General features: G+C 41.4%; 1 protein-coding gene and 1 long non-coding RNA gene across 18 annotated transcripts in view; one reads left to right on the forward strand and one right to left on the reverse strand.

Annotated features, from left to right (window-relative positions):
- The window catches only part of Dip2c (disco-interacting protein 2 homolog C), a 385,401-nt gene that overhangs the window by 61,290 nt on the left and 309,546 nt on the right, over positions 1-14,565 (reverse strand). For all 11 annotated transcript variants that reach the window (XM_017600567.3, XM_017600565.3, XM_017600566.3 and 8 more), the window contains 4 exons: positions 8,769-8,908; positions 4,214-4,350; positions 2,400-2,608; positions 86-200 (listed from right to left, as the gene is read on the reverse strand). In XM_017600567.3, the coding sequence (XP_017456056.1) occupies positions 86-200; positions 2,400-2,608; positions 4,214-4,350; positions 8,769-8,908 (601 nt within the window). The remainder of the gene's footprint in view (positions 1-85; positions 201-2,399; positions 2,609-4,213; positions 4,351-8,768; positions 8,909-14,565) is intronic.
- Positions 1-14,565, forward strand: part of LOC108348621 (uncharacterized) — a 30,123-nt gene that overhangs the window by 5,489 nt on the left and 10,069 nt on the right. For 4 of the 7 annotated variants that reach the window (XR_005495836.2, XR_005495835.2, XR_010059226.1 and 1 more), the window contains exon 2: positions 4,184-4,356. This is a non-coding gene — a long non-coding RNA (uncharacterized LOC108348621). Of the gene's footprint in view, positions 341-4,183; positions 4,474-14,565 lie in introns of those variants that run through there. The other 3 variants (XR_005495838.2, XR_005495833.2, XR_010059225.1) reach the window with 2 other exon arrangements.

A 14,565-nucleotide genomic window follows, 5' to 3' on the forward strand; every position in this document is an offset into this window, starting at 1 on the left:
ATGGTTGGCAAAGGTCGGGCCACAATCTTATAATGAACAAGAAAAGCTGGACCCACTGAGATGCTGTAAGACACAGGCATGCTACCTGGAGTACTCTGCTCATCCACTGGAAACTGTCTTCTTCTGTGGAATCCGGCCTCTGCTCAGCCACAATCACTATCCTTTCATCATGAAGGACAGTCACTGAGAACACAGCTATCCTGCAAGAACAGAGGGAACTTGTGGTGAGCAGAGGACAGAGACCTGCTTCCATGGACTTTTGTGGCAGTAAGGACTTATAATGAAGGCTAATTACTCCAATCTCAGGACGCCTTCACACTACTGCAGACTGAGGCTGAGGGTGAGGAGAAACAACACACACCTCGCACTTGGAAGCTATTCACCGTCTCTTTTACATTTGAGGATGGGGTTACAGGTGTTACCCAATATGCAGTCAAAACCAGCCATAAATGTAGCCCCCCACACAGTGAACTTACAATCTTAGGACTTTTGTGTGTCATTTATTTTTGGCAGGAGGTAACTCAACTGCAGCTACCCAAAGGCTGGCTTTGACTGAAGAATAAGTTTATGTATGGCCAGCAGAATGTTTAGTATGGAGACCATATCAATCTTTGAATTTGGAACTCTAAAAAGTAGCCCTCTCCATAGCGGTAGAAAGTTTCCTTGCAACTAATTGTTCTTTGCTCAAATTTGCCTGCTTTGTATGGTCACCACACTAATGCAGCAACTGAAAACTTCTATGATATACCCCTGCTTTTACAAATAGGTTCCTAATTGCCAGGTTCTTTCCCCCCTCAGAGTTTATTAATTTTTTAATTCTTTGAAAGTTTCATGTATGTATACAGTGTACATTGGTCATATCCACCATTCTACTCTCTCTCCAACTTTCTTCCCTACCCATAATACATCTTTCCCAACTTCATGTCATTTTCTGTTGTTGTTTTAAAATAACACTCCCCCACAACTAGTGCTTCCCAAACACATATAGGTATGGGGTCACTGAGGCACAGGCAACCTGCCAGTAGCTACCCTCTCCCAAAAGGAAACTGACCTTCCATCTCTCAGCAGCCAGCCATCAACCATCAGCCAGGCAGAGACCATGGTTCTCAATATTCCCAATGCTGCAACCATTAAGCACACCTCATGTGGTGACACCCACCATGAGATATTTTGTTGCTACTTCCTAGCAATTTTGCTACTGTTATGAATTGCAATGTAAATATCCGTGTTGTCCAATGGCCTTAGGTGACAACCGTGAAAGGGCTGTCTGGCCCACAGGGTTAGGAAACACTGGCCTGGATGCTGGAATTGCAAACCAGCTTCATCTTGTAGATCTTATGGAGGTGATACAGCTACTGTGAGCTCAGGCTATAGTTTATGGATAATTTAAAGCTGGCAATGGTACAGCCATGTAGCTATGCAGTATTAGTTCTTGAATTTAGAGGAGTTTCTGATTTCTTCTACAGTATTCAGGAGCTACAGGAAAAAAATCCAAATGAAACTAACATTTGCTGCTGTCAGGCAAGGTAGGAATGAAAGAATAAAGTGTGGAGACACTCAAATACATAAGCAGGCACTGTTCCACAGATTATAGCTGACTGACTAATTTCTGCAGTTCTTGCACTTGTGTAGTTGTTTATTACAGAATTTTTCAAGGTATTAAGTTAATCGGTATCTCAAAGACTTCATATTAGTTCTTGAGCAATCGCAACTTGTTGAGACCTCAATGGTCACTGAGTCCAAATGAAATTTGATAGAAGAGGGAACTAAATGCAAATAAATCTAAGGAATTTCAGCACCCTTTAAGCCCTAGTCTACTGTGCTGGCCTAGTTTTATGTCAATTTGACACAAGCTAGAATCACCAGACAGGGAGCCCTAATTGAGAAGTAGTAGTAGGCCAGACTGTAGGGCATTTTCTTGGTGACTGAATGTGAAGGACCCATCTCTGTGTGTGTGTGTGTGTGTGTGTGTGTGTGTGTGTGTGTGTGTGTGTGTGTATGTGTATGTGTGTATGTGTGTGTGTGTATGTGTGTATGTGTGTGTGTGTATGTGTGTGTGTGTGTGCGCGCGCGCGCGTGTGTTTGTAGGAAGTGGGGGCAGCCTGGGCTAGTAGTCTTGTGTTATATCAGAAAGTAGGTTGCACAAACCACAAGAAGCAAGTAGTGCCCCTCCATGGCCTCTGTGTGTCAGCTCTGGATGGACTCCAAGGTTCTTGCTTTGTTTGAGTTCCTGTCCTGAATGCCTTCAATGATGAACAGTAATGTGGAAGAGTAAGCCAAATAAGCTCTTTCCTCTCCTAGATGCTTTTGATCATTGTATTTTATCATAGCAATAGTAACTCTATGAAACCAATTTTACCAAAAATGAGCATTTACTTTGCAGACCAGTAATCACTAACCTTCCTCTGTAGACAAACTTCATGGGCTCTACAGCTAGGGCTGTGGCCACAATGTCATCTGCATTGTGTCTTCGTCCACTCACTACCATCAGGCCGTCCATCTTACCCACAACAAAGACGAGGCCCCCAGGACCAACAAATCCCAGCAAACCTGTCCTTATGAATGGGTATTCACTGATTGGAGCCCCAGAGCTTGTCATGGGAAATACCTAGGGGAACAAGGCTACAATTAAACACCTCATCAAAGGGTTAATAGGGTCATGGTCTTACCACTTCCCTGTGAAGAGACCAAATTTACTTCCTTATCTCCAATAACTCTGCCAGCATGACTTCATGGTGACTCTGCTTGACAGTTCACAAACATGGTGTAATGTTTACTTTTCATTGTCCATTAGACTGGATTTTTAATCACGTATCAGACACGCCTCTGGTTATACCCGAGGGAAGATGACGTTGGAATATGAGGCATAGTGTTTCATGGGCTGAGGGCTTAAACAGAACACAAAGGAAGCTAAGCACTAGCACTCATCTCTTGGTGCTTCTTGACCATGGGTACAGTGGGGCATCTTACATTCCTGCCACCATGGCCTCCCCAGCATGATGGACTGTACTCTAAACCTAACCAAGATAAACTCTTTCCATTTCAGTAGTTTTTGTCAGGCAGCTACAGGAGGTAAAAGTAACTAAGGTACATGGGAACACATTTCCCTTTGTTTCCTCATAGGCTCAGCCAAGTTCTTTCACTTCTACATGTCTGGGTGATGTGTAAAGGCTTTAAGGAAGCTCCTCTCTTAGTCTCCAAGCCTCCAGACAGACAGCAGCCACTATGCTTAAAATACCAGGTGAAAGTAGTTAATGGAGACACAAGATACATTTTAAAATAATGCACACTGGTGGTAGCTGATCCCTATTCATTAAAATGCTACTTTCCTTATTGGAAGCATGCTGAAAAGGAAAATGTAAAGAGAACACAGCTAGTCCAAAATGCAAACCTAGTTTATTTCAAACTAGAAGTTGAATTACATTTTTAAAAAAAGGAAATTTAACTAAACTGTAGCCCAAATCTAACATTTAGGCATGAATAATCTATTCTACTCATGAATCAGTGAAATTTTGTGTTACTCCTAAGGCTTAGGCTAAATACCATATGAGAAAAAGAAATTCTAAGACTACTGATATAGTGCATGACACTTGAACCTGAGATTTAACTCCTTCCATATCTCTGTTCACTATGTGTTCACCACTCACAAAAAGTAGATTATCTGTGGACACCAGATAGTAACATGTGCATGGCACACACCTTATACATATCCCACATAGACACAGCCCACACGTGCACTGCACATATCCACATACTACATGTATATCTATACCCATGATCTCTTACCACATATATCTTGCATACTCACTTGCACCACTGAAATCATTATTTAATGTGCACATTTGTTCAGGTTCTCCTGAGTTCACACCCCGCCAAGCTTAGTTGGTGCTACAAGACTGTGGGAATGACCAGCAGGCTTCCCGAGTAAGGACATTTACCCACACACCTATGTGGATCATCTCCTATCACACATGTGGTTTTTCATCACTCATTGTCAGCTGAGAACAATACACAAAAAAAAACCCAGCTTAAAAGAAACTGCTTATTCTTTCTAGATACTAGCTAAAAGGTCAGAATAATGCTGATAACATAATTATCAAAAACAAAAATAGTATGCAAAAAGTTTACTTAATATTAACGTTCTTTTGTGAAATCTTCATCTTATCTGTTTCTGAACATATAGCAAAGGTGAAGAATCTTCTCATCAACCTACCTCAAAGGTGTTCTTGGTCATGCCCGAGAGACCATAATATGACGTTCCTGTGGCAACTGCACAGACACAGAGCTCCCCAATTTCATCCGTCCTGCACAGCTGAGGCACCCCATCCGGCTTCACTGAACACATGATGGCTAAAGGTAAGACCAGGAAGCACAAGGAGAGCATGAGCAAGGAGAGGAAGCTAGCACATCCAGGAATACTAACGAGGAACAAATGGGCAGACATACCACCTTGAATAAAATTCCAATAACGTCCAGGTGCTTGTTCTCTCTAAGAGTTGTAGCTTATGTTATATCAAAAAGCCAGATTTCATTATTATGACAGCAATCACTTTAACTACAACTTTACTATGAAAATTATATTGAAGGAAACATTATATGCCACTTATTTATGGTGTGATACTCAGGGATGTGTCAGTCATTCACTACACATGGACCAGAAGAACTGTGAAAAGTTCTAACACACAACCGTCAGCCCTGTAAATGGAGCAGCATAGGTATGCAAATCTTCCAAAGATTTTCTAAGTTGAAAGCAGAAACTACAGCCCTCAGTGACTTACATAAATATGGCTGTTTGGTTTAAATTCCCTGTTGCATGTAATCCTTCAGAGAACACTACTTTAAGTTTTTGACATTCAGAGAGAGAGAGAGAGAGAGAGAGAAAGAGAGAGAGAGAGAGTGTGTGTGTGTGTGTGTGTGTGTGTGTGTGTGTGTGTGCGTGCATGTGCGTGTTCACGTGCACTCACACACCAAGGCCAGAGGAAGTGCCTTGCGTCTTATCTGCTCATTCTTCACCTTATGCTCTTTTGAAACGCTCGTTCTCTCTCTGAGCCTGGAGCTCATCAATTCAGCTATGTTATCTGGCCAGTGAGCTCCACGGGCTTACACTTGTTTCTATGTTCTTCTCGCAGCTCCAGGATTACACTGATGTGGCAGACTTTTGAGGGAATGCTAGGAATCTAAACTCTGATTAGCATGCTTGCACAGTCAGCACTTTGCCAACTGGACCAGTTTTTAAGCCCACAATTTAACGAAGCGAAGTTTTCATTACTCTGTGACCCACATACCTACTTGATGCTTACATCCTACCTACTAACACTATACTGACTAGCCTGACTAGGAAGCCAAGGGCCTAGCATCTTAGGCAAGGTATATTTATAGTCAATGACAGTGGATTGCTTAGAAATCCTACAACCTCCAGGGGTTGGCATTACAGCCAAGAAACAGAATCAAGAGAAGCATGAAAAGTTAAACTTGCTCATAATAAGAAATAGACACATCCAAACTATACCAAAAGTAGAGTCTTGTAGCATGTGAGTTCAAAGTCAGCCTAATGGAATTAGTAAGATCTTGCCTCAAAATAAAGCATACAAGGAAAGGGCCAGGCATAGTAGCACATGCCTTTAATGCTAGCACTCAAGAGGTCAAGGCTTGGCAAATCTCTGCAAGTTCATAGCCATCATGGTTTACATAAAGTTTAAGGACAGCCAGGGCTATGTAGAGAGACCCTGTCTGTTTCAAAAAACCCAAAGAAACAAAACATCAAAATGTACAAGAAAGGCTGGAGAGGCAGCTCAGTGGTAGAATAATATGTGAGGGCATGGGTTCAATTTCCCATATCAGAAAATACAATCAACAAAACCAAAAGTAGACCAAACATGTCTTCACATATCAGACTAGATAATACCAAGAAGTCTGGTGGGAAAGGCAGAGGGAAAGGAGGTTAGTGCCTGTCACTGCCAGGAGTATGAATCCTTACAGGCTGGAAACAATTGAATGTGATCAAAATGATGTAGGCATATGGTCCTTGAAGCAGAACCAAGACCTGCAGCTAAGATCAAGTCAGCCAAAGTCCCACCATGGTTGGGGGGAAGAGGCTAATAAACTCTCCCTCCCCGCCGCCCCCATGAGAAGCTATTAGTAACCAATGGCTGATGCAGGAGGAAGAGTAAGTTTTTCTTCAAGAATATACAGTCCCTGAAAGGCTGCTCACGATGACTCTACATATGTGAATATACAGGAAGTATGAAGTGGACTCAGTCTCACAAAGAGAGGTAACTGGAGAGGTCACTCAGTATTAAGAGCACTGCTATTCTTGCAGAGGACTCAGGTGTGATTCTCTATTCCCACATGTGGTTCACAACCATCTGTAACTCCAGTCCCAGGGGATCCAACATCTACTCTGGGTTATCTGGGCACCAGGTACACATGTGCACAGGCACATATGGAGGCAAAGCACTCATACATATACGATTTAGAAAGTGCAATTGAAGTCGGTAGGGGATAGAATTTGGGGGCACAGGGAAGAAATTGCAAATGAAGGAATGGGGTAGATTTGATCAAAACAGTTTATGTATGTATGAGATTCTTAATTATATTAAAAAGAAACACTACACTTCTGAGAATTTTATTTTTTTTTGGTTCTTTTTTTCGGAGCTGGGGACCGAACCCAGGGCCTTGCGCTTCCTAGGTAAGCGCTCTACCACTGAGCTAAATCCCCAGCCCCGAGAATTTTTTATTATACTCCCACACCCTTGTAGACTAAAGATGTGGTCCTTTACATCAGAATGCAGCAAAGCATATAACTCCCCAGCTGTGGAAGGTTTGTATTATTATGCATTCAAGCTGTGTAATATGGTACTGCCTGGGAGGGAACAAGTTCTTTATGTACTAACAAATGAACACAAGACACAAGACATTGTGTACTATATCCTATTACTGCATTTACCAAGCCAAAGTCCAGTACATCTGGGAGTGGAGGTGTGTTTCTTTGATATGATTCTATACCATGGACTATTTCTGAAAAGAAATTTCTGAAAAGAAACCTGTGGTACTGTTAGTGACTTGAGTGGACAGAAAGATTTTTTATTGTTATGTCACCTGAATATTTTGATGCCTTCAGCGTGAGAACCCATTTTACTTAGAAGCTAATCTGCATGGCTTTGTGAAGAAAGAAAGCAATGCGGCTAGGCGGTCTCCCTAGTCCCGGGCACTGAACCATGAGCTTGGGGCAGCCTGAACTTGGAGTCTGGATACCAAAGTTGTTTAGACTCTGAAAGAGCTTCCACTACAGCAAGGGGAATGGACAGTTTGAAGACTACACAGAGTTAGGAGCCCTCAGGCCAGGCTTCATTTGTTAAGCTTTGAACTGGGCAAGAGAAAGGCCATTTCCTGCACACATCATCATTACAGATGACACTGGGAAAAGCCCACCTTTCTGTGATCCCATGAGACTGCAGTGTAGCCTTTTACTGACTAGGTTTTGTCCTAGCACTCAGATCCCAACCAAGATCCTGTAAGACGCCAATTAGCTATACATGGTTATGTGATATGACTAGATATAGAACAATGAGTGCTGTTCACGTATGGACTTTTACTCTATTGTGTGAAGGAGCAGAGAGAGACTTCAAAGGAGATGGCCTAGATTCTGGACAAGAACTCTGAATGAGAAAGAACTCTGGACTCCATTCTGGAATACAGAAATTAAGGACAAATATGCTGGTGTGTGTGGCCCTGTGCGACTGGCATCAGGAACAACATTGAACTATTAAGAACATGACCAGTAGTCCTGTACATAGCTCAGAAGCAACAAAGCGTATTCATGATAGGCTGAAGAAGCAGGTGGGGGTGGGTGGGGTGGGGGGTAGTGACTCTTCAATCACGTGACCATACTGCATCTACAACGAGCAGTAGCTTCACACGTAATAGACTGTCATTGCTCAGGTTACTGTTATTGCCTTAGTAAAGCCTTCCATGCCTTACTAAGGGCAGAGCTTTGGTGTCCCGCTTGGGCTGAGGCATCAGGATGATTGAGGAAGGGATCTGGGTTGTAAAAACAGAAGCAGCTGAGAACCACTGTGGATCACAGAGTTGGTTCATAATGCCTTCCTGGAGGAAAGAGTTCCAAAGATGAGATATCCTTCACCAGCTTTATGAGTATTTATGATTTTCTTTCCTTGGGACAGAGAACATTGCTGTAGCCATCTAAAGATTAACCTAAAACATTTAGCATTTCAGTGCTGAACTCATGATACCATAACAAAGGGAAACAGAGTAGACAAGATGAGAAAATGCTCGTCTGTGCTCAAAAGCATATACTATCTGATAAGTCAGGAAGCCATGCTAGGACAGACAACTTCATACTTGCGCGGGCTAGTTTTATGTCAACTTGACTTAAGCTCTATCTAGAGGAAAGACCCACAATTAAGATGCCTCCATAAGATCTAGCTGTAGGCAAGCCTGAGGGGCATTTGCTTAGTCGTTGATGATGTGGGAAAGCCTAGGCCAATGTGGATGAGGTTACCCACCCCCTCAGCTGGTGGTCCTTACTTCTATAAGAAAGCAGATTGAGCAAGTCAAGGGGAGCAAAGCAGCACTTCTTTATGGCTTCTCTAAACCATGCCAGCTTTGCCGCTTGGCCGTCCCCTCAGAAGTCTAATAAACAATATAAATCCAAATAAAACCTTTCACTCTCAAGCTGTTTATAGTCATGGTGTTTTAGCACAACAATAGAAACTCAAACTAAGAAAACACCCCAGGGCTGCACTCACCTCCAGGCATGACAAGGCCGACATCCTGCACGGTGAGCACGGACAGCTTCTCCTCGGAATCCACACGGATCACACCATAGGTCAGCCCATGCATGGATAGCACACCTCGCCCTGGTGGCTGGTTGCTGTCATCTGTAGGCCTAAAAGGGTAGTTTTAGCTGAGTATGTGCAAGTGCAAGCAAACAAACCATTCTACCTTTAGATGTTCACATCTACACACACGGCTTCTTACTGACTGCAAAGTTAACAGTGTTTCAGTGACAGTATGCTCAGACTCTACAAAGGCACTCTTAGAGTAATCTTATAGTAAACTCACATAGGTACAGTCATTGCCTTACGTTCAGATTAGGAACCTAAGGCACAGATATGCTTCTTGTTGCTGTGACAAGGTTACCTTACAAAATCGACATCAAAATAGTTTATATCCTGGCTCATGGATTTAGGATACAGTCCACCATAGTGGGAAAGGCATGTAACACAGGTGAGGCAGCTGGTTACAATGCCTCTGAAGCTGGGAACAAGAGATGAACACAGATTTCCAGCTTAGTTTCTCCTTTTATTCAGTCTAAGACTCTAGTTCACTGGATCCACAGTGGATCTTCTCACCACAACTAGCCCAATCTAGAAACTCCCTCACAGACATGCCTAGAAGTTTCTGTGCTATGTAGTCTTAGATACTGTCAAACTAACAATCAGAATTAACCATGACACATGCTAATCGTCTAGGTAATTGGTGGAACTTGATGGGCTTCAGAGTAGACCTCATGCTCCAGCTTGATCACTAATGTCCTCTCATCTGGATGGTTTCCCTGTCTGCATCATTAAGACACAATGCACATCTTAGCTGACTGCAGCTTTAGATGAATATTTAAACACAAATGTATGAGTTACATAAAGAACATTCTCAGCAAAAACTAGTCAGATCAGACACCACAACTGGCAAAGTTCTTAATGTTTTACCTACTCTCCTGTTCTATCCTGCCCCACCACCAGTAACCTGTTCACATTGGCCTATTTAAAGCTCTGGTCTCTGTGATATGAAAGTACATATAAATTATGTGCATATGTAAACATATTTTCAATGAGAAGCAAAATCATAATATGCATATTCTGCAACATGGTTTTATATAAATACATCTCTAGATCTTTCCGTGTGTCTCTACATACCTATATAGAGAAGGTGCAGACAGAACAATCAATGAATCTAGCTGTCTTAATATACAGTATTCAATGGTAGGAAAATAGGGTCATTTATTTTAGCTCGACTTTTGTATAGAAGGGAATATATCTGTAGGATATATGTGTAGACAGATAACAAAAAATACAAAGTACCTACACTTAAAAATTTCATGAATCCTCTTGAGAAGAATACACTGCTTTGCTTCCCCTTTAAGAAAATGGGAACACACTAGCATTTTTTCATTGATTAGACCTGTATACAACAGAGGCTACACACAGCTACACATACATTCAGACGTTCTTTACAGTAACCCATACAGAGATGAGAAAATGTTGTTTCTAGACCTTGACCATAGCTCAGAGAGAGAAACAGGTGACAACCTCAGGCGGCCTCAAGAATGTGCTTCTCACTATGGTGCTCGGCTGTCTTTCAGAGGTCTGCATTAATTTCTCCCTCTATGTTGATGAAAGTCACATTTCTCTTCCTTGTTTCAGCTGTATTTGCTTGATCATTGTATTTGCTTCTATTTGTTTCTATTACTGTGATAAAATACCCAAGACAAAAGCAGCTTAAGAGAAGAAAGGCTTATTTGGGTTTATAGTTACAGAGAGGATACTGTCTATGATAGTGTTGAAGGCACGGTAGCAGGGGCAGAATTCTGACTTCCATCAGTAGTCCAGAAACAGTAAATGAACAGGAGGTGGGGCCAGGATATGACTTACTTCCTCTAGAAAGGCTCCACTTCCTAATTATTCCATTACGTTCTTGAACAGCATCACTAACTGGGTATCAAGTGTTAAAATATATGAGCTAATGGAGGGAGTGGGTATTTCACATGCAAATCACAACAATTATTAACTGAGTCAGATCTTTTTCTATCATTTATTGTTCAAGGAAATAAAAATACTGCCAAGTAGAGAAAAAGAGGTGACGAATGAAAAAAAAATAGTGCTGATAAGCAGAATCCAGACAGATCCAAAACACTTACTTCAATAATCAATATGAACAAATTAAACAATGGCTAATAAATATAGAGAGACTCATTTGTCAGCTTCTAGACTCAAATCAACACTGAATATACATGCTCAGGATTGCAGCAATGAGTAACCCACAAAGAACGAGTTACGAGAAGAACCAGTTCAGCAATTTCCAGGAATGCTAAAGGGCAGTTTCTTTACCTAGGGATATGGAAGGAGGGAAATACACAACTATGCATTATACATAATGGTGCACCGATGTATAAAGAGCAAATTAAAAGAAACAGAGAAAACAGCATGCTCAATCTTAGCACTCTGGCTTCATAAGAAATACGTTCTAAAGTAAATAATTTCAACCTGTGTCTGTATTACTTAAAAAATCTGCTCAGCATTTCCTCCCCTTAATATGGCATTTCCAACCTCTGTAAAGCATTCAATAAACTATTAGCTAATCTTGTTGTATAATGCCTGAAGAAATAGCTTCTATAAATTTCTATAAACTATAGTTTGCTACTGCCAACAGCAAGCAGAGCCAGGCCAGCCACAAAGGCATTAATACAAAATAAATGGAGGTAAGCAGTCATGATGCCTCCTTTCCCAGGGCTTACAGAGTATAGGTGTGACTTCATTTGCCAAGCCTCGCTGCCATCTGGCATTCACCTTCTGCTTGCAAGTGAGAAAACAGAAGTCTTTCACTCTCTCACTGTGTATAGGCTTTTTCCAATGGACCAATTATCACCCTAGAACAGTTGGACCTTAGGGGAGGAAACAACCACGGACAACATCATGTTCCCTTCCTCTTAACATTCACTCCCCTATTTCTGTATAATATACCATTACAGGACATATATACATAACGTTATTATAGTAAGACTAGCATTAATAAGCAGCTAGGATTTGTTGAACTCCAGCTATATTTCAGGCATAGTTTTAGACACTCAAAGTGGATATATCCAAGCCTATGATGCAGGTACTTTTTGATCCCCAAGATACATAAACGAAATCTAGTTACAAAGCCAGTATGTAAACAGTATGAAGAGTAGGGACACATGGGGGAGGAGACTAGTTGATCACAGTACTGATGAGATCACAGCAAGCAAGGTGTGGCTCCATCCCTGGAACTCAGAAACACCAGAATACCAGATACTTGCTCCACTTGATAGTATCAAAGTACTGAGAGTGTGAGAGGAGAAGAAGCAGGAGTTCAGGTCAGCCATGGCTACACAAGCAAGCTAGAAGCCAAATGAGGATGTGTAAGACTTAGCAAATAGTCCAAAGTAGCTTCAGGAATGCTGATTGTGTGAGAGAATATCTAGGTTTACGACAAATCAGTCACTAAATATTACACCACAACTCACTTGATGAGGGTTCCTTCCAACCAGGACTGGGAAGGTGGTACTTTTTCTAAGACAGCTGTTTTGCTTTTGAGTTACAAGCCATTCCTGAAGGCTTTTCTTTTGGATGGTGTAAACTAGCATTGAGGTGCCTGGGTCACCAATCAGTGTGCAGATGCAGTTATCTCCATCGATTATCAATCTTTTCTAGATGATCTTTTAAAAACTGAAGCAAAATGGCTCCTAATAAGTTAACAGCACCATATATCTATTTGCTTCACAGATGCTTAGAGAGCAGCTGAGACTGGATACTTAACTTTAACAAATAGTACTTGTGGGGAATTTTTCAGAATGCAAGGAGAAATTCAAGCTCAATTTTTCCCCCTTAGTTCCACCTTTAGTGTGAAAGACATGAAAATTCAGAAGATAACTAAAGCCATGCTCCCGGACAGGGAAGCTGCAGAGTGAAAACAGTACATATATCAGACCAATGCAGCTTTCTTCTTTCATATGACCAACGTAGGCTATTATGCTTTTGAATTGGAAATGTTTTCCTCTTTGTGCTTAAGCACTTGGTTCCCAGATGGTGGTGGTGTTTGGGGAGGTTGGGGAACCTTGAGGAGGTAGAGTCTGGCTGCAGGAAAAGCTTTAATTTGCAAATGTTAGCAGCCATCTACATGAGAAGATCAGAGATGACAGTCAGCGCATAGCACAGGGAGGAGGCAAGTTCCTTACTGCTCTTTCCTCTGTGTATGTTCTCTCTACGCAGGAAGTATTGTAGTTTCTGAGTACAACTTAACCAAGTGTGGTGGTCTGCATGAAAATGCTCTCCATAGACTCGCAGGGAGTGGCATGACTGGAGGTGTGGCATTACTTGTTGGAGCAGGCGTATTGCTGGAAGATAGGCTTTGCAGTTTTAGACACCCAAGCCAGCCTAGTGGCTCACTCTCTCTTCCTGCTGCCTTCGGATCTGGAAGAACTCTCAGCTACCTACCTCTCCAGCACCATGCTCTAAGTTGCCATGCTTCCAAACTGTAAGCCAGCCCCAGTTAAATGTTTTCCTTTGTAAGAGTTGCTGTGGTCGTGCTCTCCACAGCAAAAGAAACCCTAACACACCAAATAACAGAATATACTCCTCAAACTAAGTGGTGTGCGGTGAACAAGAGATTACACCTGCTCTCTTGGTGGTACTTAGGCTGGCTCTCACTGAGGCCATTTTCAGTTCCAAAATATTTTATGATGAAATATTTATCTTTTTTCCTAAATTTTTACTTAAAATAATAAACACTGTTCTTTATCTTCCTGTGTTTTAAAAATCAAACTATGGCTCTCTAATTCTGTTTGTTTTTTAAGTAATCATGAATGCTCTTGAAATAGTCATGTTAATTTGTGGGCTAGTTTTGCCTTTTTTTTTTTTAAACAATTTTGTGTTCCTAATTACATCCAAAGAAGACACTATTTGGTCCCATTAGTAGATGGACATTAGATAGTGGAGTACTGCTTTTTAGTAGTATTTCATCTCTTGATTTCTCCCAGCTTTTTAATCTTATGATTTGATTTTCATAAAGCAGAAGAGGACTGTTAGAGACAGGGGCATCTTTTTACTTCTCTGGAAATACATTTTAATTGTTCTTTTATATTATTATTAATATTTTTTGCTAATATCAAGGTACTGAAGCAGAATTTTGTTGTTAAAGACTTATTTCTTTTTAGTTGAATAAATTGTCACAATGTGGGGTAAAAAGTCAAATATGTGGGGATATGGCTCAGGGATCAAGAGGCAGGCTGCTCTTGGAGAGGACCCAGGTTCAATTCCTGGTACCCACATGGCAGTACACAACCATCTGAAAGGGATCTGAAATGGTCGGTCTTCTGGCTTCCATGGGTACCAAGTATAAACACATAAAACATCCAAACTCATAAAAATTTTAAAAAATGATTTTTAAAGGTCAAATATGGGTGGGCATGATACTGCATACCTGAAAACCCATGTATTTAGGAGGCAGAGGCAAGAATATCAGGAATTCATGGTCAATCTCAACTACACAGTGAAATCTAAAGCCCATTTGCACAACATGAAATAGTGTCACAAACTGACAAAACCACGTTTGTTCTCTTTCTGTATCCTGTAGATAAGGGAGATCTGGATGTCAGATTAATAGGGCCCAGAAAGACATCTGCTGGCCCCCACCCCCGCTTTGCTTTTCTCTTCTTTTTGATGAGCTTGGTACCATATTCCATATTTCCATAGTATTTTTCTATTCTACAGTTTGCCTAGAGGAAGAAAGAGCATACGGAAATATGGT

This window comes from Rattus norvegicus, chromosome 17 (genome assembly GCF_036323735.1).
Source record: "Rattus norvegicus strain BN/NHsdMcwi chromosome 17, GRCr8, whole genome shotgun sequence".
Taxonomy (NCBI): domain Eukaryota; kingdom Metazoa; phylum Chordata; class Mammalia; order Rodentia; family Muridae; genus Rattus; species Rattus norvegicus.